Source organism: Helianthus annuus, chromosome 13 (genome assembly GCF_002127325.2).
Source record: "Helianthus annuus cultivar XRQ/B chromosome 13, HanXRQr2.0-SUNRISE, whole genome shotgun sequence".
NCBI lineage: Eukaryota > Viridiplantae > Streptophyta > Magnoliopsida > Asterales > Asteraceae > Helianthus > Helianthus annuus.
Window position 1 is genome coordinate 71,340,016 of NC_035445.2, and position 27,834 is coordinate 71,367,849.

At 37.5% G+C, this 27,834-nt stretch overlaps 4 protein-coding genes across 4 annotated transcripts; 2 read left to right on the forward strand and 2 right to left on the reverse strand.

Moving 5' to 3' along the window:
- Positions 1-488: 488 nt before the first annotated feature.
- Positions 489-2,006, reverse strand: LOC110898130 (replication termination factor 2). The gene has a single exon (XM_022144883.2). The coding sequence runs from the start codon at positions 1,874-1,876 to the stop codon at positions 731-733; it is 1,146 nt and encodes a 381-aa protein (XP_022000575.1). The 5' UTR covers positions 1,877-2,006; the 3' UTR covers positions 489-730.
- Positions 2,007-4,218: 2,212 nt separating this feature from the next.
- On the forward strand, positions 4,219-8,394 carry LOC110898131 (ricin B-like lectin R40G3). The gene is made up of 4 exons (XM_022144884.2): positions 4,219-4,604; positions 5,771-5,893; positions 7,646-7,874; positions 8,104-8,394. Coding segments are annotated over exons 1-4 (618 nt in total). The 5' UTR covers positions 4,219-4,340; the 3' UTR covers positions 8,106-8,394.
- A 5,405-nt stretch (positions 8,395-13,799) lies between these two features.
- On the forward strand, positions 13,800-17,958 carry LOC110898132 (ricin B-like lectin R40G3). The gene is made up of 4 exons (XM_022144885.2): positions 13,800-14,150; positions 15,993-16,115; positions 17,356-17,584; positions 17,673-17,958. Coding segments are annotated over exons 1-4 (573 nt in total). The 5' UTR covers positions 13,800-13,931; the 3' UTR covers positions 17,675-17,958.
- Positions 17,959-24,253: 6,295 nt separating this feature from the next.
- Positions 24,254-25,879, reverse strand: LOC110902801 (basic leucine zipper 9). Its single transcript, XM_035982223.1, is given in 6 exon segments — positions 24,254-24,703; positions 25,119-25,244; positions 25,342-25,417; positions 25,503-25,621; positions 25,730-25,748; positions 25,872-25,879. Coding segments are annotated over 6 exon segments (621 nt in total). The 3' UTR covers positions 24,254-24,430.
- Between the last annotated feature and the right edge of the window lie 1,955 nt (positions 25,880-27,834).

The following is a 27,834-nucleotide window of genomic DNA, read 5'->3' on the forward strand; positions in this document are numbered from 1 at the left end:
GATACGAGGAACTCTATATACAAACTACTCAAAATCAGTTAAACAGATAACTTTCTTATATGTACAAATACTTGCACCTCTTTCTCTTACACACTCAAATCTCTTCTCACGCAATATTTCCCTCATGACTCTTGACAATAACTACTAAAAATTACTTTTACATAAGAGCAACAATCGCTTGTTTCTAATCCGAAAATTCATTGGTTGTTTGTTTCTAATTTGACAAACCGGGTGTCAATACAACATAGTTGTTAAATACAAAGTGTGCATGAAGCGTGCTTAAGTTGATGTAAATGCCTCGGGCAATTTACGCCGTTACAGATCCACCTTATATAATTGCATCACATTAGCCCGTTTGGGGTTCCCAATGGGGTATCCTGGTGCTGAAGTGGTGTGTTTCACAACCAAAAGATTGAGAGTTCAAATCCTACAGTGTGCAGGCTTATCACACGAAAACCCAAGTAACTCTAGATACAAACTACTTGAACTCACTTAAACAAATAACTTGCTTAAACCAACAGAATCAAGGTCATGATCATACACTGCATACAGATTTCAGAAGCTAAACATAACAGCCAAGTAGATTGCTTTAACATGGGCAAACAAATAGATATAAACAATACTACTATGGTTTATGGGTTCAAAAGGGGTGTTCTTAATTCATATCAAGCAATAACATCATCCAAAAACAAGTACAACCTTACATCAAACACCCAAACCACAAACCTCATCAGTTCCTACCAAGCGGCAAAGATCTGCACGAATATGTCTCCTTAAAATCAGACTTCCTCGAAGACGTAAAAATAGACGCATACACTTCCTTATTCGCATTCGCCGGTGCCAAATCCGCAGCCTTAAACCGCTTCGCCTCATTTTTACCATTCACAACTTTCTCATTCGTCTCAATCTTCCCCGACACCTTCGCAGCCTTCACGTCAATCTCACGCTTCGACCCAATAACCCGAACCACATCCTCACAAACACCCGAATCACCATCACCACCAGCATTCTCATTCCCGTTCGCATTTTTAACTTTCTTCACCTTCGCCTTCTTCTCTCTCACTTTCAACTTTTCGATCTCCATCTTCTCCCGCAATGCGATCACCTCTTCCTCATTCCCATTGATCACAATCTTATCCGCTTCCGCAAACTCCTTACGACACACATGACAACTCGACGACTTAATCTCCTTCAACGCTTTCGCACTCAACACGTGCCCGCAGCTCTTCAACGCGTAAAACTTATACTTCCCATTAAACTCCAACCCGGTAACCGGACACTGAAACTTCACATCCGAATCCGCTCCTTCAGTTCCCGGTATCGATTCAAGCTCAACCGATATCATATCCTTCAACCCCTTTATATACCCAAACGCTTTCGGCACATTCTTCTTCAACAATGCCTCAACCAACGCCTGTTTATTAAACACATTCCCTAAATAATCAACCACAATCGGCCGCTTCAACGGCTCGTTCGACAACGCACAATTCAACCATTTCGATAACCTCTGTTCGTTCGGATCAACCTTATCGGGCTTCTTATCGGCATACATGTTGAGATAACAGTCACGTGACTCCGCCCCCGTGGCGCCGCCATCACCTCCGCCGCCGGGCAGACGGAATCTTAACCCTAACGTTGACAAATTCGAAATTCCGGCGGATTGAATGGTTTCGGAGTCGGAAAGAACGCGGCCGTTGAAGGTGAAGAAGGTGGAGGATGTGGGGTTTTGATTGGTTGAATCAATTTGGGAGAAAAATGATTGCTTGAGGTTATGGATTGTGAAACTGGGGGTTAGAGTTAGGGTTAGGGATCGAATTGGGGATTGAAGATCTGGGGCTTGAATGAAGATTTGTAAATTGTGGGTATTGGAATTCATGATGTGAATTTGGGTTTTTGGGGTCTGGATGTGATTGATTTGAAGAATTTTGATGAGAATTTTGGAGATTGAATGAATGTATGGGACTACCCTTTGAGCGATTGAAACCCGGTAACGTAACCCGATCGTGATTTGTTTTCTATACCGACTAAAAAAAGATGTTTTTTTTTTTCACTCATACCCCTTAATTTATTAAAGAAATTTAAAATGACCCCAAATTTGTGATGTTTAGTAGACCTAACCATTTCTTTTAGCTATTTTTTACTAATTTGATATCTCTCTATTAACCTAAGCTCATTGGTTTTTTAACCAAATATATAGTTGTGTTTGGTTTTTTAGCTTTAATTTTAGTTAGACTCGATTGTGAAAAAATTATTTTATTTTTTGGGAGATTGAAACACCACACCAAGATCTTTAATATCTTTAATTTCTGGTATCTGTTACTAATAATTATCAAATAATTGTTAGTAGCTTTATGATAAAGGAAATATCTATTCTTCTTATCAAACTCTTCACATAAGAGCTACTAAGCAAGTATAGAAGGATGAGTGATTATATCGTATTAATGTTTTTCGAGTGTCATGTCATAAACATCTTGCACATATTTTGTAGCGCCATAGAGTGTCTTGCTAGACATGTTAAGATGCGTGTAGTATTACCACCAACCAAGGTATAAATTGTTTGCTAATTTGTCGAAAGTTACGGTTCCATATCAAAGACATTTAATGTCCTCCGGAGGCCGGACCCTTAACTTGGTTGCACCAGCTGATTTAAGTGTCATTACACTTTAATCCATAGCTTATAGCGTTAAAGATGTCATATTTAAAGGTTGCCTATTTAAGAAGATTACACAAACCACGCTATATTAAATAGACAAATTGGATTTAAATAACCTAATTTGTTTGATTTTGGCCAATAATAATCTCAACTGAGTTTATTTATGACAGTGGACCAACATTTTTTATTTTGTTTGTATAATGGCCCGCCGTTAAAAAACATAACGAAGTTAAGTTATTTTTTCTAAATTACAAAATGATGTTTTAGGGCTTTTGATCAGAACGAGAATACAAGTCGATTGATGTAAACTTTACCTCGAAACAGTGCTCCCAACGACGAAAACAATGCTTCAATTTGGGTGTTTAAACTTCCAATTGTAAAAATAAAGATGTTTGGAGCACCGTTTCGAGGTAAATTTTTATCAGTCGACTTGTATTCTTGTTCTAAACAAAAGCCTTAAAAGATCGATTTGTAATTCGGAAAAACATTAAATCCGTTAAGTTATTTTTAACGGAGGACTATTATATAAACAAAATGAAAAAGATTGAACGACTGACGGGAATAAACTCAGTTAGAATTATTATTGGCCAAAACATATAGGTTACATTATGTAAATCCAGTTTACCTATTAAATATTATAGTTTTAAGTTTTTTTGGGTGTAATATATAAATAATCAAATTAATACCTAACAAGTATTAAATCAATAGTATATATTATCTTTAACAAGTTTAACTCAAAGTTACACTAGACTATGGGGAGTGGGGCGTCTCCCCTACCTAAGCCGCCCCAAGATGCCCAACACACCGCCCCCCATTGGCGTTTCCATAGGCGTCCCCCTCCTTGGCGTCTCCCACAGAACGCCCAAAATTTTTCTTTTCCCCAACATCCCTCCTTTCAACCAATGCCACGTGTGTATCTTTTATAAAAAAAAAAATAGAACATTTTATATCTTTTACATAAAAAAAGACAAGTTGCTCCACTCCCCTTTTTTTGCCCAAAATCCTCTAATCTGACGTGGTGCCACATGTCGGAAGACGCCCTCTCAAAAGAATGCCCCACTCCCTTTAGACCACCCGTAGTGGGGCGTTATTTTTAAAAAAAATTGAAAAAGAAAAACGCCCCAAACCGCCCCCCCACTACACTTGGCGTTATAGGGCGTTTTTTTTTTTTTTTTGAAAATTTGCATGCTAGCGTTTTAAATATAACGCTGAAGTGATCAAATGGTGGCCAATGGGGAGTGGTCAAGTGTTTGACTAGCCAATGAGCAATTTCTTTGTTTTTTTTTTGTTTAATGATTGGAAGAGGCATTATTTCCACTACACCACTTTTGCAATAACGCCCCATGATGACTGGAATGACACGTATCATATAATACCCCATGGTAGAAACATTATTTTTCTTAACCAGTACAGGTGTTCTTAGTCTTAAGATTTAAGAAATTAGTAAGCATCATAATTTCTTGTTTCTAGAATATACCTAAAACACGTATTGGTTTTTATATTTTTTCCACGTGTCCACTCTGTACAAGAAAAAAAAACATTTAATGATGGAAGGAATCATGGGTACGAATGATTTTCCCACCGGCCAAAATCAACATCTTTAACTACCTCATCTTCTATTTAAGTTTAACTACCTACCCCCTTTCATTTCAACACACCACAAGAATCAACATCTTTTAAACCACTTATGGATCGCCACCACCACCACCACAACGCTCCCCACCACCACCAACCATCACCACCGCCACCACAACCTGCAGTTGTGGTCCACCACGTCTCCCACCAACCATCACCACCTCCGGTCCACCATACCACCACCCACCACACTCCAAAGTACACCGACAATAAACCAACTGTTAGATTCTACTGCAAAGCCAAATCTGATTACTCACTCACCATTCGTGATGGTAAAGTTGTTCTTGCACCCACCAACCCTTCTGATCATCACCAGGTATATATATATCATCTAATTGTTTCAATTCACAACTGTTTTGGAAAACCTGTTTCTTATTAGTTTAGTGGCACTAGTTGTTTATCATGACATAAAAGTGGTTTGGGTTCAAGTTCTGTAAAGCATGGTTGTAAAAATCCCGACTAGCCTACCGAGTAATTTTTATCTGATCGGCTAATTAGTCGGTAGACGGTCAACAGTAGTCAAATCCGGTCCAAATTGGCGGCGGTCTAGCGGTTCCAGCCAGATTCTTGGCAAAAACTAGTAAATTCCGACAATTAATCAATCCTATCCACTTAAAAATACGGGTAGAAGAAAGTGTTAAAATATGTTTACTTAAAAAAACACATATAAAAATGTGTGTGTATACGTATAAAAACTAAAAATTACATATAAAATCCCAATCTGATTAATCCCGATTAATCTCTATTAGTCCTGATTTTTTTTTTGGAAGGTGTGAATTATTCGCGAATGTCGGGAGGTCTAGCATACGTTGTCTTAACCGGGTCCGCGCTAGAGAGCCCCCTCGCACAATAGATCCCCAATTTAAACCCCTCAATGAGAAACCCCCTATCACCCAGACTCGAACTTGAGATCTGGAGGGGAAACTCACCCAGGTCCACCATAGGTGGAACTTAAATACCCGTGGCCACCACTAGAGCACTAGTGATGGTTTCTATTAGTCCTGATTAATCTCTAGTCGGTACCCCACCGGACGACTAGCGCCTAGTGATTCCTACAACGCTGTAATTAATCGCTAGTCCTAGGTTCACAGACTAATTTTTATCTAATCGGCTAATTACTCAGTAGACGGTCAACAATGGTCAAATCCAGTCTAAATTGGCCAAAAATTGGTGTCGGTCTAGCAATTATGGCCAGATTCTTGACCAAAACTTGTAAATTCCGACAATTAATCCCATCCACTTAAAAATATGGGTGGTGTTAAAACATATTTACCTAAAAAAGTACATATAAAAATGTGTGTTTATACATATTAAACTAAAAGTTACATATAAATCCCAATCCGATTAATCGTTAGTAGGTACCCCACCGGCCAACTAGCGCTTAACGATTCTTATAGGAGTAGATTTTAGCGGTTAAAAATAATAATTTTGGAAAGCCTTTACATCTGATTTGATTGACTTTATTTTTGAATTGTTACACAGCATTGGATAAAGGAAGAGAAGTACAGCACAAGAGTGAAGGATGAAGAGGGTTACCCTTCTTTTGCTTTGGTCAACAAGGCTACCGGACAGGCGATCAAACACTCCATCGGTGCCGAGCATCCGGTATGAGATCATCTACAATTATAAACTCATTGAATATGATTTTTGAACTTGAAATTGCTTCTGTTTTATGGGGATTGTAATATGATACAATGCTAAGGGGATAAGCTCACAAAAGCGACAAAGTCTAAAACCGAGGCACGAAGCGCAAAAGCCCCCCGTTTTTCGTACACAAGGCGTAGATAATTATTTATATATTTCCTATAGGTTTATAGCATCATTTATCCAATATTTAGACACAAATACGCTTTATAATGTTTTACGATTGAAATCACATACATGTCAACCTGAAAACCATGCTGTACAACAACCGGCTGCACAAAAATATTGGAAATACGTGAGGCGTGCGCCTCAGGGTCACTTTTTTGCCAAAAAAACACGCCTCATGTGCGCTTTTTGAAAAATGTGTGCCTTGTGTAGGCTGAAGCGATGAGGCCTGCGCCTTAGGATACCTTGCACCTAGGCGCACCTTAGGTGGACTTTTTTAAACCCGAACTGGTCGTACGATAGGGTGAAAATAGGCTTTGTGAGTGGTTAAAAACAGTCATTTCTTTGTTAGTCAAAAGGTTATGCGGGCTGTATTTTTTTGTTTGTCAGTCAAACAGGCAGTATGATCTGGCTCTCATACGACTCATATGACCATTTTTTAGCCCATCAAACGGCCCTCATGGCCGTCATACATATTAGAGTGTTGGGATCAAGAACACTTTGATGTGCATATTTGTATGACACTATGACCTATTAACTGGTTTGCAGGAAGGTTTTTGACAAGGATACGGATCGAGAAATTGTTGAACAATATAATAAAATACATATATACACATATAATAAATTGAATATCGACAACATTTACAATATCATACGATACATATATACACATGGAGGGCTGCCATTGAACCATTGTGATGGTTCATAAATTGACTACGCCACTTTTATCTACCCTATAACGTCTAGATCAGTGGCGTAGCTTTTAAGGGACGGGAGGGTGCAACCCCCCCCCCCCCCCCCCGAATGTTTCGGTTAGAAGTGTAATATTTCCGATTTTTCGTCCGAAAATTTTAAAATTATATAGGTCCGCCCCAGCTAATTATTTTGCCTAAAAATCCCCTGCCCCAACTAAGTTTATTGTCAAAAATATTTTTACATATTTTCGTATGGAGTTAAAATAAAATGTGAAGAACGAGCTATTAGTAAGTTTTATAATTGTACTTTAAGTAAAGTTTGTTACTACTTTATATATAAATCAAAGTTATATATAAATCAAAGTTGAGTGTTCTTTTTTAGCTTAAAGATCGTTGGGCTGGGTAGTAATTCTTCGTCCAGGTATTTAACATTTATCTTGCATCATTATAAATATTTGGTCTTTTTTTGTTAAACAATATTTAGCGTTTTTTATGTGTAAGAACGCCTCATTTCGAATGAAGATTATGTAGTTTTATTTGGAGTTATTATTGTTTGACCCGACCTGAATCGAGTATCCGACCCAAACATATAACCCGAAACATAGCGATAGGAAAATTTTTTTTTAGTCCCATGACTTTCCGCCCCCCCCGGAACTTTTGGTCAAGCTCCGCCAGTGGTCTAGATTATAATATACACTAACAATGCTGTACGCTTGACCACTTTCGCCCCCATCATAAGTCCCATATAATGCGTCAGCGGTATCTTGATAGTGTGTTAGTTGTGTTTATATAGCGCAGCCGATAGAAATATGTATCTGACAGTTATTGTTGATTTTTTTGAATGTTTGTGCAGGTCCAGCTGGTGGAGTACAATCCAGATAAGCTGGATGAGTCTGTTCTTTGGACCCAGAGCAAGGATCTAGGTGACGGTTTTCATGCGGTAAGGATGGTTAATAACATCAAGCTTAATGTAGATGCGTGGAATGGCGATAAAGATCACGGCGGTGTTCGTGATGGCACCAAAATTTATCTCTTTAAGTGGACAAAGGGTGATAACCAGCGATGGACCACTGCACCTTTCTGTAAGTTTCTCGACTCAAAACTGTCGCACAATGTATTCCAAACTATAAGCTTTTCGAAAATGTGGATCAACCTGACCCGATCCGTTTTGATTAATATGAAATATTACATGTTTTGCCCTATTACCCGACCCAATCATTTTTTACTGACGTATAAAATTGGACATGTTTTGGCCCGTACCAACCCGCTGAATCAATTTTTTTTGATCTTGTAATGATCTGTTGTGTGCAGGAGGCATTTTCATGGCTAGAAGTTACTATGTGAGTTTGCATGTGTGTTGGTGTGGGTGCTTTGTTCATGGTCATGATGATGCTAATATGTATGTTTAAATAATGATGATGATGATGATGATAATGATATATGTATGTGTTTTGCCACCTATGAAAAAAAAATCTTGGGTCTGCCACTGCCTGTATTGAACATGAATACTTAGCCTTCGCTAAATATTAGTTCGTTCGTTTTGCAGCCAAATACTAGAACTTGTCGAAGGCTACGTTTAGATTTGTATAAATTTTGTATTTATTTTATCCTTTTCACTAAAAGGGAAAATGTATATATTACTGAAATAACTAAAAGGGAAAATATATCAACTAGAGTATAAAACAACTAGATATTTGTTACATGTTATAACTTTTGAATTTTGATGAATATTACATTAAATTAGCATATAAGTTAACAAAGAGACAATCCCAGGCAAGGGTGATTTATTTGTAAATATAGGAGTTTGGGGAGAGGAACATTAGCCATTTAAAAAGAAGTTAACAAAGAGACAATGGTATTTAACTTTGAATGCAGCTTAATAACAATAGCTGAGTAGTTATTAGTATTAAAATAAAAACAAAAAAAAATCTAACTAAATATATAAAATTGGGTAATTAGAGCATTTAAAATATTACTTTAAGCTCATTCTAATATCGCATAATTAGCATAGCTATTAGTTTTTTTAATCTATGCGTCAATGTATAAAAATACATTTTTGTTGTACTAAGAACTCACTCTATCCATGTTCCACAAATATTCTAAGAACCAGAACCATCGAGGAGAGTGAAACATCGCACCAAGATCTTCAAATTTTGGTTTCTATGACTAATAATTATTAAAGGAAGGGGTGATTATATCGTATTTATGTTTTTAAACTGTTATGTCATAAACGTCATAGAGCGTCTTGTTGTACATGTTAAGAGGCCTGACCGAGGTATAAATTGTTCGTTAATATGTAGAAAGTTACCATTAGATGTCAAAGACATTCAATGTCCTCCGGAGCTATGACTTAGTAGCACCAGCTAATTTAAATGTCGTCACAATTTGATCTAGAGCTTGTAGCTCTAAACATGTTATACGTGTTTAAGTAGATTAAACGAACTACACTATAGTTACTACATTATAATTTTTTTGAGTGTAATATAGATAAAATTTAGAGTAAAGTACAGTTTCAGTCCCTTGGTTTTACATCCATCGCAGGTTCAACAGTCTAGTCCCTGTGGTTTGTTGAAGTTCTTGATTAATGCATCTGGATCATCCCTAATTTGATTCTTTTAAGTATCCAATCATGGAACCTTGATTATCAAAAATACTTGGTTTTTTATTGATTTTGCCTATAACTTGATACAAAATAATCTTGCAGAAGTTAGACTGAGGAACATATACAGCGAACCGTTGATCACATCCGGCAGACATAAGTTTTGGGTCATGTAGATGTCCTTGGGTCTCACCCTCCAAAAACCCCCCTGCCATTTTCGTCCTGAACCTTCAATTCACCTTGCAACTGGCTAGGGCTTTCTAGAGGAGATGGAAGGATAGAAATGTGCAAATGAGGGCTTTAAGAGGGATGGTATTTGTTATAAGGGTTTCTAAAATGCAAAATTACCATACTGCCATTTTCGTTTTGGAAGTAAAAAGACAATAATGCCTAAGTCAACTACCGGTTGACTAACTACCATTTGTCCCAGGGACTTGATTGAACCAAATTGACAACCACAGGGACCAGATTGTTGAATTTTTTCAAATGAGGGTTGAACTTGCGATTGGGTGTAAACCCCAGGAACAGTTGCGGACCTAAGATTTTTTTCATGGGGGGTGGGGGTGGGTGGGTGGGTGGGGGGGGGGGGGGTTTCGGGGTCATTTGTCTGTCGCTCTATAATATTTTTTCGGTGAAGTTTGAGTCGGATCGGGTCGGGTCGGTTCATGTAAAAAAACATAACCAAACTATTTTTTTCTTAATCAACAAAGTACGTCAAACATCATTATAAATACACAATGAAAATCTAATATATTTAAAGTGTAGTCATAACCAATGTTTATAAAATTGGATCGAACATTGATCCATAAAACTTATTAAACAACAAATCATAAAAACGTTTATATATTTTATATCAAGTTAAATTAATTATTAGGGAAATAAATGGTATTATATTTTACTGCCCGTAACACATTAAGTTTTATTGTTCTTTACTTCACACATAAAATAAAATAAAATAACAAAAAAATAAAACTCAAAACTGGGCTGATAACATTTAAATTAAAAGTTGGGCTGGTAACTATTAAGAAACTCACTCCAACACATAATAATAAACAGGCCCAAATGGGTTATCTTCTCCAATCTACCACTCCATTGTTGTTACAGAGCAATACACAGCCGCCGCAGAAATGGGAGTTTGTCTCGCCGGACCCACCTCAGGACCATCTAGTTTCGTCTATGCACACAGATCTGACGAGTTCAAGGGGCGATTGCAAAATTTCATGGGTTGCGCTCGGGATTTTTGTGTATCTATTACACTAATTTCTTTTTTTCTAAGGGGTGGTCGCCCACCCAACCCAAGCTTTAGGTCCGCCCTGCCCAGAGACTGAAACCGTGCTTTATCCTAAAATTAAATTAATCTAATAGTATACAATCATGGTATATTTATCTTTAGAGTAAAGTACATTATAAACTTTTTAGGGCATGTTTGGGTAAGCTTTTTTAAACAACTTATTGAGTTATTGGCTTTTTGAAAAGTCATAAGCTCTAAAATGATGTTTGGCAAAGAGGATGTATGTGAGGGGGAAAAGCCAATAAGTCAATAAGTCACAAAATCCTGACTTTTCCAAGAAGCCAATAAGTCAATAAGTTGTTTCAATAAGCTTACCCAAACATGCCCTTAGTGTAATATATATAAAATCAAATTAATACTTGAATAGTATACAATCATGGTATATTTATCTTTAAAGTAAACTACACTTTTACACCATGTGGTTGATACCCGGTGTGAAATTTACACCCTATTTTGAAATTTCGTAAACTTTACACCAGGTTGTTTCAAAATGAATCAATCTTGGACCCTACTATCTAATGACATCATTGTTCTATTAGTTTGAATGTGTAATGACATTTGTATCGTTTCTATGTCACACCCTGTGGTTTCTAATAACTGACAGTTTAAGTCCCTGTATATTTAAAGTCTTCTTCTTCTTCAAATATAACACAAGCTAACAAGAAGTACGGTGATGTTTTTCGGAGAGGTTGGATGGTGATGGATGGTGAGTCGTGGTGATTGAAGATGAAATGTGGAAGTGAATGGTGGTCGTTGGTTGATATGGGTGCCGGAGGTGAAGTTGCAGGTGCTCCGGTGGTCATTTGGTTATGTTACGATGTTTAACGGTGGTCGAGGTGGGATGATTTGGTGAGGATGGTAGCAGTAGATGGTTGCAACTAAAAAAACTTATAAATCTTGAGAACTCTATTTCAGTGAGCTCGCAAACTAAAGAAACTCGTAAACTGTTTTTGTGGACATAGAATATCAGAGGTTGGATGTTGTTGACAGACCGTGTCGTCCCGATCAGTCAAAAACCCAATTAACCTAGGTAGCTAGGGTAAGTCGAGTATCATATCCACGAAGAGCATGTGGTCGGTATTGCACGACTTGTTTGTTTGTTTACTTGAAAAGATATCGGGTTGAACCAACAATTTGCTATTAACTAAGAGAATGGTTCCTTGACTATGATTGCAAAACTTAATTGATTAGTTAAAAATAATATATGAGAAAACGAATCACACCCGGGTTTCGGATTAATAAGTATCTAGAGTTATTTAACATGCATGGTTTGATTATGTTATGAACACCAATGACTTCTTGAGTTTGTTAATTTGAAATCCTAATCTTAGACATCAACAATCGTCTATCATACGCAACCGGTGCAAGATAACCATCACAATATGAGACAATAATATGCTTTATTAATCAAGAACAAAAACCAAACCCTAGCATAAATCACCACTTAATGGTAGCAATCATCTCTCAACGTCAATATTGCAAGAAAACTTAACAGTTTCGAGTTCAAAGCAATACCAACAAATGATTCACACAATTTCAATCAAAGATTAACAAATGTTTGTATCAAACCAAAACATGAAAAACAAACCCTAGAAACTCACAATCTTTCACCCGGGGATGATCTTGGGGAAATTAGCCACCCATGGTTTATGATTGATCTTCAAAACGTGATGGAATGTGATAATGGATGGGTTGAATCTTCAAGAGTCTCCCAAAAAACTCCCAAAATCGCCTAGCAAAACCCCCTAATTCGTATATGTCTCGACTAGCATGAATGATCCTTTTCTTTTTGTCAAAAAGGGCATTTTTACGATTTGTAACTGATGAGGGACGCATTATGTGTCCTCAGGGACACATTATGTGTCCCTGCTCTGAAATCCACACTTTCATGTGCCCTCTGTTGCGTCCCGAATGAAGTAACTTGTGTTCTCATCCCATGTTTTCTCCTTTCTTCTCAAAACCACTCTCGATTACTTCCATATGCTTCCATGTGCTTCCCATCTCTCAATTAGTTACTGAAATGCACTTATTTAAGCTCCGGTAAACTCCTAACTGCATCATTTCCTTGTTACCTTCATTCCAAAGCTCGTAAAGCTTCCAAAATTCACCTTAAACCTATCAAGGTCTGCAAAATACAAACCATCTCAAAGTAGGGTATTCTAAACCTCAATTTCACACAAGTTGATATAATTAAACACATTAAGCTTTGGAAATTTACCAACCCATCAGTTGTGCGTGTGGTTTGGGTGGTTACTGAAGAAGACGAGTTGCAGGTTTTTGTTGGCTGGTTCAATATAGCCCTCTTTGGTTGGTTACTTTAATTAAAAAAAATCACATAGCTGGCTACGCCACACCAGACCCCTCTTTTTTCACCATAAGTTTGTGGAGCTCACAATCGCCACGTGTCGAGCAAAACCCCCAACCTAAGCCCTCTCCTGCAGTCTAAAGAGTTGAGAAAAGTAGAGGATAGGATTGTAGTTTGGAAGTATCATAGTTTCTAGTTTCAAGAATACCTAGGGGTGTAAACAAGCCCAGAGGCTCGAGAGGTACTCGTGATCGGCTCGGTTAAAAGCTCGAACGAGCCGAGCCTTAACGAGCCCGAGCTCGAGCCTGAAATAGAGCTCGTTTTGTTATCGAGCCCGAGCTCGAGCCTGAAATACAAAGCTTGTTTAGGCTCGCGAGCCTAAACGAACCCATACAAAATTTTAATTTTTTTATATATAATATATTAATAATGATGATAACATTGATGAGCCGAGCTCGAGCCGAGCTTTGGCTCGTTTAAGCGATGTTGAAGTGAGCTCGAGCCAAGCTTTTAGCTCGTTTAAGGTTGTTCTCCAAATAGTTCGAGCCGAGTCGAGCCGAACTCGAGCTTTGGGTTTTACTCGCGAGCCGAGCTCGAGCTCAAAGAAGTAGGCTCGAACCGAGCCGAGCTCGAGCTCGAGCTTCAAAAAAACCTAACGAGCCGAGCTCGAGTCTGGTCGAGCTCGGGCTCGGCCCGGCTCGTTTACACCCCTAAGAATACCTAAAGGCTAAAACACGGATTGATCTTTTCATTCAAGAATATACCTAAAACACGTATTGATCTTTTTAATAATTTCCACGTGGCCAGTTCTGTAAAAAAAGCCATTTAATGATGGAATCATGGGCACGATTTTCCCACCCGACAAAATCAAAGATCTTGTAACAACCTCATCTTATATTTAACTACCTACCCACTCTCAACACACCTCAACTACTTTTCACAATATGGATCACCACCACCACAACACTCCGGCCCACCACCAACCATCACCTCCCACACCACAACCCGCAGTTGCGGTCCACCACGTCTCCCACCACACCCCAAAGTACACCGACAATAAACCCACTGTTAGGTTCTACTGCAAGGCCAAACCTGATTACTCACTCACCATCCGTGATGGTAAAGTTGTTCTTGCACCCACCAACCCTTCTGATCATCACCAGGTATATATATCATCTATTTGTTTCAATTCATAACTAATTTTGAAGAACCTGTTTCTTATTAGTCTAGTGGCACTAGTTGTTTATCATGACACAAAAGTGGTTTGGGTTCAAGTTCTGTAAAGCATGGTTGTAAATATCCCGACTAGCCTACCGAGTAATTTTTATCTGATCGGCTAATTAGTGGTAGACGGTCAAAAGTGGTCAAATCCGGTCCAAATTGGCGGCGGTCTAGCGGTTCCAGCCAGATTCTTGGCAAAAACTTGTAAATTCCGACAATTAATCAATCCTATTCACTTAAAAATATGGGTAGAAGAAGTGTTAAAATATGTTTACTTAAAAAACACATATAAAAATGTGTGTATGTGTATAAAAACTAAAAATTACATATAAAATCCCAATCTGATTAATCCCGATTAATCTCTATTAGACCTGATTTTTTTTGAAAGGTGTGAATTATTCGCGAACGTCGGGAGGTCTAGCATACGTTGTCTTAACCGGGTCTGCGCTAGAGAGCCCCCTCGCACAATAGATCCCCAATTTAAACCCCTCAATGAGAAACCCCCTATCACCCAGACTCGAACTTGAGATCTGGAGGGGAAACTCACCCAGGTCCACCATAGGTGGAACTTAAATACCCATGGCCACCACTAGAGCACTAGTGATGGTTTCTATTAGTCCTTATTAATCTCTAGTCGGTACCCCATCGGACGACTAGCGCCTAGCGATTCCTACAACGCTGTAATTAATCGCTAGTCCTAGGTTCACAGACTAATTTTTATCTAATCGGCTAATTACTCAGTAGACGGTCAACAATGGTCAAATCCAGTCCAAATTGGCCAAAAATCGGTGTCGGTCTAGCGATTGTAAATTCCGACAATTAATCCCATCCACTTAAAAATATGGGTGGTGTTAAAACATGTTTACCTAAAAAAGTACATATAAAAATGTGTGTTTGTACATATTAAACTAAAAGTTACATATAAATCCCAATCCAATTAATCGCTAGTAGGTACCCCACCGGCCGACTAGCGCCTAGCGATTTTTACCAACCCTTCCGATCACCATCAGGTATCATCATCTATTTCTTTCAATTCACAACTCTTTTGGAAAACCTTTTTTCTAGTAATGTGGGTTCAAGCATGGTTTTAAAAATCCTGACGAATCTCCCTTTAGTCGGCGATTAATCACTAATCAGAGTTTCATCGATTAATCGCCAGGCGGCCAATGGTAAAAATCCCAACTAATGGGTAAAAATCTCTGTAAAATTCTCAAGCATGGTTGTAAAAATCCTTACTAATCTCTGTAAAAATCCCGACTAATCCGCATAGGGGTAATGTTTAAAAAAAGGGGGTAATGAAATAGAAAAAAAAACGTCAATTTTTCCAAAATTTACATTACCGTCGGAGTGAGCGTCAAGGGGCAACGGAGGTTACCCCTTGTAACACTATAGGTCCGCCCCTATAGGCGGTCAATGACAGTCCTATCTTGACCAAATTTTTTGCCAGAACCCGGCCAAACTTCGACCAAACCCTATTTATTCCCATTAATAACTTAAAAAATGTGGGTCAACGAGAGTTTAAAACATGTCTATTTTAAAAAACTACATATTAAAATGTGTGTGTATACAGGTAACTAAAAATTACATATAAAAATCTCAATTTGATTAATTCCAATTAATCGCTAGTCACTACCTAACCGACCGACTAACGCCTAGCAAAGTCCTACAAAAATGGGTAATAGTTGGATTTTAGGGTGTGTGCTTGCAGTTAAAAAATTAATTTTGGAAAACCTTTTTATTACATCTGATTTGATTGACCACCAAAATTTTGAATGGTTACACAGCATTGGATAAAGGAAGAGAAGTATAGCACGAGAGTGAAGGACGAAGAGGGTTTCCACTCTTTTGCTTTGGTGAACAAAGCTACCGGACAGGCGATCAAACACTCGATCGGTGCTGAGCATCCGGTATGTAATCATCTACACTCATAACTTGAAATTGCTTCTGTTTCATGGGATTTATTATATGTTACAATGCTTAGGGGTTTGTGTATGGTTATTTAGGTTATCTGATTAATCAAGTTTAGTATTGGTTCAACCCCTGTTTGATTAGAGTTATTTAACTTGTTTGTTAATACCAAATCATATAATCACTTTAAAAGTCATATCCCAAACAAACAACCTCTTATCATTAGATACCATCAATACACCAGGTCAACCGTCACACCATACAGGTCGTCATAGGGATCATAGGGGGTGTATGACAGGGTGAAAAAAGGTCATATGGGGCCTTATGACTTTGTCAGTGGTTAAGTCGGTCATTTCTTTGCAAGTCAAAACGTTATACGGGCTGTATTTCTTTGTCAGTCAAAACGTCAAACAAGCAGTCAGTCATTTCTTTGCAAGTCAAAGCGTTATATATGCTGTATTTCTTTGTCAGTCAAAACGTCAAACAGGCAGTATGATATGGCTCTCATACAATACAACCCGTATGGCTATTTTTCAGCCCATCATACGTGTTGGATGTGCATATATGTATGAACTGGTTTGCAGTACGGTTTTTGACAAGGATATGGATCAAGAAGTTGTCGAACAATGTATAATGATTAACCAAGTTAAACTAAACATATAATATATTGAACATCACCAACATTTACAGTACCATACAATGCATATATGTATATAGAGGCAGGGGCGGAGCTAGTGTAGAAGAATGGGTAGCCCGGGATACCCCTCAACTCCGTCTCTGTAGTGTAAAAATACCCCTCAACTCCATCTCTGTAGTGTAAAATTTATTATTTTTCTTTGATTTTATACAAAGGATACCTCTAATCCCCCAAAAAAAAATTGGGATACTCCTGAATTATTGGGCTAGCTCCGCCACTGCATGGAGGGCTGCCATTGAACCATTGTGATGGTTCATAAATTTACGCCATGTATCCTATAACTGTCTTTTAATCAACTATATTATAACACTTTTAATCAAAATAAGACACTTTTAATGGGACGGAGGTAGTACTTAATAAAGTCTACGTCTAGATTATAGTATACTTTAACAATATGGTCCGTTTGGCCACTTTTCGCCCCCATCATACGCCCGTATGACGCGTTAGTGGTATCTGGCTAGTGTGTTAGTGGTGTTTGTAAAGCCGCGCCAATAGAAATATGTATCTGATAGTTATTGTTGATTTTGTGAATGTTTGTACAGGTCCAGCTGGTGGAGTACAATCCAGATAAGCTGGATGAGTCTGTTCTTTGGACCCAAAGCAAGGATCTGGGCGACGGTTTTCATGCAGTAAGGATGGTTAATAACATCAAGCTTAACGTAGATGCCTGGAATGGCGATAAAGATCACGGCGGTGTTCGCGATGGCACCAAAATTTATCTCTTTAAGTGGACAAAGGGTGATAACCAACGATGGACCACTGCGCCTTTCTGTAAGTTTCTTGACGGGTACCAACCCGCCAGATTAATATAAATTATTTGAATCAATATTTTGATCTTGTAATGATCTGTTGTGTGCAGGAGGCATTTTCATGGCTAGAAGTTACTATGTGAGTTTTCATGTGTGTTGGTGTGGGTGCTTTGTTCATGGTCATGATGATGCTAATATGCATGTTTAAATAATGATGATGATGATGATGATAATGATATATGTATGTGTATTGAGTAAAAGTGATTCCATGAACCCTTCCTTTCTTCCCTTAAATTGTGTTTAAAAATTTGTATCAACTCTTTATATTTCTTGTATGTTTAAGGTTATGTTTGGACTTTGGAGTATTATTCAAGTTAAAAGAACTGCTTTAAATAATAAGTGAATAATTTTTTTGTCATGATTCAAACAAACTTGTGACAAGTTTTGCTGTTTTGTCTTCTATTACTTCAAACAAACAATACAGACTAATTGACAGATTGTTATGAATTTACATCAAGATAGACGGTAAGTAGACAACAAGCCGTGCCGCTATCACTTTTTGAATAGGAAAACCAAGTCTTTTAAAAACTACGTCCATAAATCTCGTGGTCATAACATTACCATGCATGACCCTTTGAACTCGACTAAGTAGGTCCACAACCATTGACGCAAGAAAACTAAAAGTATCAAAAGCAAATGGGATAAATACGTGTTGGTTAGACCATATTTGAATATTTAATAATATATGTCCACTTTAAAACTTTCTAATAGAATGATGAAGCATAATGTATCAACTTTCACATTCAATAATATCATATTTTTCTTCATATACACTTTTATGAGTGTTATCTTGCTCTTTCATCAATTTGTAGATGTAGTTGGACCATATTTGAAAGAACATCATATATAGGTGTATTTTTCTTAACCATCCTTGAAAATCCCTAGCTAGTTTTTATTGATACATCAATAAATCATGCAACTTAGCTATCATAAACTCTATCTTCAAACGTTGTGGCTCATTTAGTCATTTAAATTAGGAAACATATTAAATATTAATAACAATATTATACAAATATTAGCAAGTCAAATTTCCATTACTAACTAGTAATTTTTGTACATCTTTTGTAGTCATTAGTTCTACTAGTATGATGTATGTATTCAAGTAAACCATCAAATTATTTTTTTTTCCTGATATGCACAATCAAAATACCACGTTAATGAACCTCACGGAGAACATTATTCGTGAATTAAAAATTATCAATAAGGTATATGATTTTCTTCTCTTTATTTATTATTCATATACATATCATCCATCTTATTAATCAATATTATCCACTTTGTTGACTTGACAAAAGTTGATGAATTTATTATTGTTGTGCAAGTAGAGACTTCCCAATAAATCATTTATCCCAAAATTATATTTTTGTTTTTGTTTTTTCGGTTTCTATTTTACATGGTTAATTATAATAATGTTAATTTTGACACATTACATTATTTTTTTATCACACTCATACTCATGATTAAACATGTTATCAATAACCCGTTTAAAACCGAACAACTCATTAATAAATAGTCAACTTATATCACCCTTTTAAAAATATGGGTTAAACGGGTCGGGTTCGGGTTGACCCGAATTAATATGGGTCAGGTTAGGGTTGAACTCTTTGACCCGAATAATAATATGGGTCGGGTTCGGGTTGAACATTTCAACCCACCAACCCGCTAACCCGTAACACGTTAACCCGCCAACCCATCAACCCGACACGATTGCCACCCCTAATTCAAGTCGTGGTGTTTTAAACATCTGAAAACGTTGTATTACGATTCAAGTAATAGTGTTTTAACATCTGGAAACATTGTATTGTGATTCAAGTAATGATGTTTTAACATCTGCAATAGTAATGCAATCATCCTCAGATGGTGTTAAAACGCCATGACTTAAATAGCAATACAATCAATCCGGATGTTAAAACACCATGACTGTATTAGGATTTAAGTCATGGTGTTTTTGAAATTCGTATGGTGTTTTATACTTGCAAAATAACAAAATATTGTCGATGAAGATCGGGAAGATCAATTATTGATATGTAAAGAAATTTTATCTCCTAAAATAACTTCTAAAACGGTTACAATCTATTTTATCTTTAAACTGATTTTTGAAGTTAATTACCTTATTACTTTTGATCCATAAAATTAAATAATGTCACATGTCGTCTTTGTAATTTTTCTTACACTTCTCACAAGCTTCACCTTCTTACATGAGCCTGAAACTTGTAGCATATCTCTTTATGTTATTAGCTTGTCGATTTAATTGGCCCAATGATGTTTTTCAATAGATAAAATATTTCTTGGTGAATTTTAAGAGTAATTGTTTTCATTTCTTCGTCCTTTTATGTATCGGCTACCTCAAAATAAAACTTTTATGCCCACGCTACCTCTCAACTTCTTTTCTAGATCCGCCACTGTATAACTCGTGATAGAATAAAAACAAAAAGAGTGAAAGCAAATATACATGAAGAAACGTGATAATATTATTTTGATAGTTAAGGGGCTTAGAATGCAATTTTATTAAGTTGGTGGGGGTGGTACGGATGACGCGGAAACAATCCTGGGAGTGTGAGTTGAACTTAGAAGCTCATTTTCAACCAATGCCGGGATTCTAATGAAAGCAAATTTCACTTTAATTAATTCATTTTTTATTTTATAATATTATTTCACCTCAAAAAATGGGTGAATAAGTCAAAATTAGAGAAAAGTAGAAGTAGTGGATTGTCAAAGTTATGTACGGGATGACGAAACGTTGACATTATCCTTGTCTATCATTTGCTTATATTGAAAACTAACATTTATCATCGAAATTGACATCCTAATGAGCTGGTGGTGGAGTATTAGGGAAGAGATCTGATGTTACAAGTGATCCGGGTTCAGGTTCGATTCCTGTCTCCACCATTTCGTTTCGGTAGCACCTGGTGATAATGGGAAACTAAGCGAGTAGGCAGTGATCGTTAGTTTGATCCTTGAACTGAGCGGGTTTTACCTCACCGCACTGTAGTAGTGCCTTTGGGCGAGTGTTCATGGGCTTCGTCCGAAGGTGAGGGTTTTCCCCGGTTCAGAGACGAGTGTATCCCAATGTGAAGAATTTCACCAGTAGCCTATTTAAGAGATTCGTTGGCCGTTTAGAAATAATCATCAAAATTGACATACTTTGTTTATAGTTTGAACTTTGAAGTTTCAATAGAATGACTTAAGGATTATAGTCATTATACATGGCTAAATTTGGAGATTTTCAAGCAAATTAAAAAGATTCATTGGGTTAGAAAAAGGCACAACTTAAAACGAGGATAAATTTTAGGAACATTGGATTTTAATAATCTCAACTATTGGTCGTTGGACGCTAATAGTCCCAATTTCAAAAATAACAACTGACAGTCCCAACTATTGACATATTGGCTACCAATGGACCCTGACTAACAGAACCCTAACGCCGTTAGTCTCCGGTCACCGGAAAACCGTTTTTGTCCAGAAAAAGTTTTCAAAGGCCCGATCTAAGGTTACAAAGAGCTTTGGGACGAAAATGTTGAGTTTTCCGGCCAAAAAGTTGAGTTTTCCGGCGAAAAAAGAGTTTTCCGACGACTTTAATAATTGGGGCTTTTACTAGAAAAAGGTTCCCAAAGGTCCAGAATAAGGTTACAAAGAGGTTCGGGATAAAAATGTTGAGTTTTCCGGCCAAAAATGAGTTTTCCGGCCAAAAAACGTTTTTCCGGTTACCGGAGACTAACGGCGTTAGGTTTTGTTAGTCATTGTCCATTGGAGGCCAATATGTTAAAAGTTAGGACTGCCAGTGGTTATTTTTAAAGTTGGGACCGTTGACGGCCAACGATAAATAGTTGAGATTATTAAAATTCAATATTCCTAAATTTTACTATATTCAAAACTATGGGCCTATTAATTTAGTACTAGATGAAACCATCTTAACGGACGGATGTTGTGACCAAATGTGCATCTTGAGCATGAATTTTGACGTTGAGGATTATTCCACAAATTTAGTATTTTCACTTGTTTTGTTTTCTTTGCAAGAAAAAAAAACCCAAATGAATCTTCAATCTACTTAGTTCATGCCTTTATTTATACATTAAATTTCAATCTTTTTTTATTGGTCAACAGAATCAATTCCGAGCACTTTTGACACACCCACTGAATCAAACGGATTACTCCGAGAGTAACCCGAGTCCACCACCTAGTCCGGGAAAAACCCGGTAACCCACCCGTCCATAGGCACGACGGTGAAGTTACTGCTAAAATCCGTTTAGCTTAAGGATTGAACCTATATTTTCTCGGGTCTCCTATCATTGCCCACCAGCAGGGGCGTAGCTTAGTAGTGTCCGGCATTTAGTTTTCGTATAGAAATTTTTAGGTATATACTTTTTTTACCCCTCGGTTTTATATATTTTTTAGGTATATACGTTTTCGACCCCCCCCCCCCCCGGTCGAAAATCTCAAACTTCGTAACTGCCCACCAATGCCTCACTCTACACCAAGTGAGAGTTGAACATGCATCTCCCAAGAGAAATACAAGTCTTCCACTGCTTGATCTAGAGATCATTGGCATTAAATTTCAATCTTTTTTTTTTGTTTGAAACGATGAACTTCATGTATAGGTTACCACACTCCCCAAATCAGAGAGCCCCAGCTCCTGAGTTTGGCTTTTTTTGGACGTTCCACCGGGAAACCATACCGCTGCTGCCACTTGACAATCATTGTGTCATTACAAGTGCTAAACTCTCTGGCGTAACACATGGTGGGAAGAAAAACCGGGTGGGCTTGAGAATCGAACTGACAACCTTGCACAAGGCCTAGTTCAAATCCTCTATTGCCTATATACACCCCAAAATGACACAAGTGAAAATTAGACTTAAGTCTTCATTATAAAACCCAAGTTTCCTGACACTAAGGTGGTGTTTGTTTTTTGGCCAAAATCTCTTCTGAGCACTTATGTCTGCGTCGCGCAAACGCGCACAGACATAAGAGTCCTGCAACTTGTTTGTTTTCTTGAAGATCTGCAGAGCTTTTACCTCTGCCTCACCTCTTCCCCAAGAAGATCCTTCCCCATGTCTTCAAACCTCTGTCAACCTCTTCTCCCTCTCTCCCTCTTCAAAACATCCATCTGCTCCAAAACCCTAGCTCCACCTCCGCCACCACCTCCGCCTCCACCTGCCGACACCACCTCCACCTCCAACACCACCTCCACCACCACATCTCAGCCACCACCTCCACCACAACCATCGTCAAAACCCACCACCACCACCACCAAACCCATCAATTAAAACAAAACCCAGATCGGTGAGAGAGAGACCGTAGAGAGAGAGATCGGTGTGAGAGAGAGAGAGACCGTACAAAGAGAGATCGATGAGAGAGAGAGATCGGTGAGAGAGAGAGAGACCGTAGAGAGAGAGAGGCGGTGGTGTGATGGCGGAGGTGGTGCGGTGGTGGTGGTGCTATGGGCGGTGGTGGTGACAGATTGTAGAGAGAGAGAGAGTTCAAGGCAGAGAGAGAGAGAACCGTTGTGTGTGTTGTGTGTGTGTGAAGTGGTTTTTGTAGAAAAAAAAAAACAAACCCTCTTCTCATTACAGACTATAGACATTTGGTTCACCTCTTCTCCTGCAGATGTATGCGGATATGATCTGCAGACTACAGACCTTTGACCTCTGAAAAAACAAACATTACCTAAATTTCAATCTTAGGCTGCCAATCTAAAGTTTTCGGGATTATAAATCTTAATAGTTTAAAGCATTTAATAACATTTCAATTTTTCTCTTAGAAAGTAATCTTTATTTTTTTTTTCTTCCGTTCTACATCATATACCTTATCAATAAATTGATTATTAACGCTAAATTATATTGTTCTTTAGTTAATCAATAATTAGTAAACGATAAATTATATTTTTCTTTAGTTAATCACTAGTTGTAAGACCCGTGTGAACACAACGGTAGTTTTAATAACGATCGAAATCAAATACTAAAAAACAGATTATAATATATCACTTAAATTGTTTGTGTTTAGTTACATATCTTTATAAAACAATGTTAAAGACAGTATGTGTTAGGACATACATTTGGCTATAAATATATACAGTATGAAAAAACACTTGTTTAACTAAAATCGAAATAATTACAAATACATTTGGCTATAACTTCAACGTAGCAGTTTTCGAGGTTGAAGAAGATTATACCTCGGCGGTTTGGGCTTTCCAGTCAACAATGCCACCGAACTTTGAAACAACTTCTTTAACGGATTCGAAAGGTGAAGCGGTATCGATATCACCTATTCTTGAGCTCGTGTAAATGTTATTTAATATTAATAATAACTAATATTACACTAAGGCTCGATGAGCCTGGCGAGCTTCACATGCCAGGCTTGAGCTTGGGCTCGATAAAAGGGTCGGCTCGTTTTGAGTTTTTTGTCTAGCCGATCGCGAGTAGCTCGCGAGTCACTCGGCTTGTTTTCACCCCTATGCATTTGTTTAACATATCTAAGATATACCAGGCATAGAAATCAAAGTGCCTAAAATAAATATGCCTTCCATAGCAACATGATATAATGATTTGTATCCTGTGCAAAATATATAAATATATATTTTTCTAGATTTGTTAACATCATCATAGAGTCTAAACTTATGAAAGAACATTATCCCTGGCATTCATCCACAGTCTCATCATATACTAAATCTATACTACATCAAGATCATGTCTAACAATTCTAATTATACAAGCATTACATAAATACAATAAAGTTACGTGCAAAAGAACACAACACGAACGTGAAAGGCTTGCGAGAGGGTTCAAAAGCAAGAAACCCTTTTATTATACGTTCAACCCGACCATATATTAGACGTGCAACTTCCACCATTACTGTTTATAGCACCATTCTTGACGTTACTATCGTAGATGACAGGATTAGAATCTAGTCCACCCATCATGTGTTGCCCGAGAACAGGTAGACCAACGTGGGGTCCATGGCCGTCCCCACGCATGGTTACAGTTGGAGAGACGTTGCCCATGCCCATTCTAGACAGGTTCTCAAGGAGGTGGCTAAGGTTTGATGTTAATGAGCCCCTAGCCAGCATATCTTCAGCCAACTTTACCTGTAACCGAAGACAATTTTTTTAGCATCTAGTCATGAATTTATGAATATTAAGTAGGGGTGCTAAACGGGTCGTGTTGGCGGATTCAACCCGACCCGAACCCGAAAATCATGTCATACATATGAACCCGAACCCGTTCGGAATAATAGCTGGTTGACCCGAACACAACCCAGTCAACCCGAATTTTTTTAATTATTTTTTCCATAAATTAATATATCAAAATTAAAATTTACTAAAAAAACACAAATGTATATAATACTATTACATTTAAATTAATATGTTTGGCCCGAACACAACCCAGTCAACCCATTCTATTGATAACGTGTCAAACATTTTAAATTAAAGGAACAAATGGGTCAAACGGGTCACCTATGTAAGTAAACTTGTTATATTAACGATTCAGGAAAGAAGGTACCTTAGCTCTCAAAGCTTCCACCTCTGACTTGATCACTCGGTTGTTCGTTGAGGCATCTTTGAAATAATGGCTCGCACTCGTGAGTTGCTTGAACAAATCTGAGTAGTCTCCTAGCAGTAGTTCCACCTGAAACACATGTTTGGTTCACGGATCTTTCAGTATAGTTCTGAAAATATAAGGATATATGTAGATAAACATTGTTAATAAGTAGTTAAGTACGCACTTGTTGCTCAAGATCGGTTAAATGTGCTTGTTTTCTTTTTCTTGACCGCCTAGCGGATTCTCTGTTCGAAACCATCCTGAAATCATAGCCATTTATATTAAAGTGGGATTGACTAACCTTCCATTTCTTGAATTCATGAAAATCTTGATAAACAATATTACCTTTTATGCTTTTTAACATCCAGCTGATCATTGCTCTGTTCACATTGACCAGCTTCAATCTTCGTATTATCATCATCTGATTATTCATAATCACTGGTTGCCCCAACTAAATTTGTGGTCTCAAAAGATAAATTACAAACATGTAACAGTTAAAAGCCAGATATACAAACAGGTTGCCCAAGGCAGGAACAGATAATTCCACCAATCGCGGCAGAAACAATGATTACCACCAAATCTGAAATCAGCCTGTAGACAGTAAACGCAAATAACCTCTGTTAGTATAAGAATGATATCAACTTGAAAAAAATGAATATATGAAGTACCAGCAAATAACCTCTGAAATCAGCCTTAGTTTAGTGGGATCGTTGCCATACCATTATTTGAAAGAGACCCTGTTTCAAAATAACATCATAAACACAAAATTGTCAATCGAAACCCTAATGCTATCAGATTCCAATAACCAATCTGAAAAAAATCACCCGAATGCTGAGTATTGATTCAAATATACTAAGAGATCAAGACTAAGCTTTCTCTCAAATTAAGCTTGTTGCCACTGTTGTCTATCCTTGAAAAATCTTTGAGCAGAGGATAATAAATAACAAAGATTTCAGATTACGCAACTAAAAAAACAAAAACCAAACTTTACATGATTAAAAATAAATGGAGAAGCAACATACCCTGTTTGCAAAAAGATTCTCTTTCTTTCGGTTTTTGAACAAAGCTAATTGGAATTCTTCCCGTTAAAGGTATATAAAAGGCCGTCAAATATAACTTTAATGTAACAATTGATAAATGAAGAAAATGAGTGAAGGGTATGGGTTACCTTATTAATTAATCCATCATCAATTACAGAACTGCTTATGCTCTTGAATAGCTCAAATAGAGCTTCAACTTCACTGACACTAACTGAAAATGCAAAAGACGATTATAGAGGCTAACATAAGCAAAATGAGTCAAATAATATGTTTGATGATAAAATGATCATCTTACAAGCTGTTTGAGAAGCAAGTATTATCGGGTTCTCATGTCCAAGAGCCGGTTTTCTTACGGTAGAATGAAAGCAACCCATTCAGACTAAAAGAGCCTTACAGGGTTATATTCATCAAGCCCATCTGAAGCTTAACTACCACAAATTTTAAACGCAAAATAGATACGTTAAGCGGTATAGAGTATAAAAGCATAAAATTGCCAGTTTATTCATGGTGTAGGGTCGTTGTTACGACCAAATGAGTCGATCAGAAGAGTTCTCGACCAATACGAAAGGCGGAAACAGACGTATCGATGTTGTAGCAGCTTGATTTACACTTAGAATCACTTTAATTGTCTCTTGTATTGATTTCAGAACGTTTTACAATGCTGGAGACACTTCGGCAGAGCTTCGCTACCGGAATCCAATGTTACAAATGAAAGACTCAAGACACCTATATATAGGGATTCCACTTCGCATGAACCAACTTGTTCAGCTCAGTTTCCTGTTTCTATCGAAATACGTGACTCGATCTAGCAATTCTATTACAAGACTCGATACAAGACGAAGTCGACAGACATATGCACCAACAGACTCCCCCTTGGATGTTGCGAAGTCTTCGGTACGAATCTTCAGTATGTCAAATCTTCAGTCTTTATCAGTCTTCTCGCTCTCTCCAAAGTATTTGACATTGTAAGCATCCTCAATCTCTATCTTTCTCTCGCTTATCAGCATCAGCAGCTTCTATCTGGCTTTAATGTCTTCAGACTCCCCCTTCGATAAGTTGGGATCGCAGTCTGGAATTCACAATCTACAGGCTTTTGATCGGAAACCTGGCTCAAACTCTGCTCACGCTTTGCAGCTTTCACAGATTCAGGAACGTTGCCTGGCTCTCCGTAGCCACAGGATCTGGAACCTGGCTCAAGTCTGCTTATTCTCAGGAGTCGTAACCTGGCTGCTTCTGCCTGCACAAACTCTACCCAAAAGTAAGTTTTTATTTGAAACAATTTTAATCTTTGATTACCACTTGTAAGATCAACTTCAAAATATCACTTGTTAGATTATGACATTTTTTAGATTATCTCAAACTTTTAACTTCAATTTTCATCTCAAACACACTTTCCCAGTCCACTGTTCATCATGTTTAGCACTCGGAATTTTGAAAATCAGCTTTTCAACATCAGTTGTCGAAAATAAGATGAAATAAAATCTTTTTGATTTTTCAAAATTTTATGCTAAAACACACTAAAATCTTTTTGGATTTTTGTTTTTAATGAAAAGCAGTAAAAAATATTTACAGACAATATTTTTGTGAGTTTGTGTAAGAGGATCATATCAGTTTTTGAGACAAATCACTAACACCGT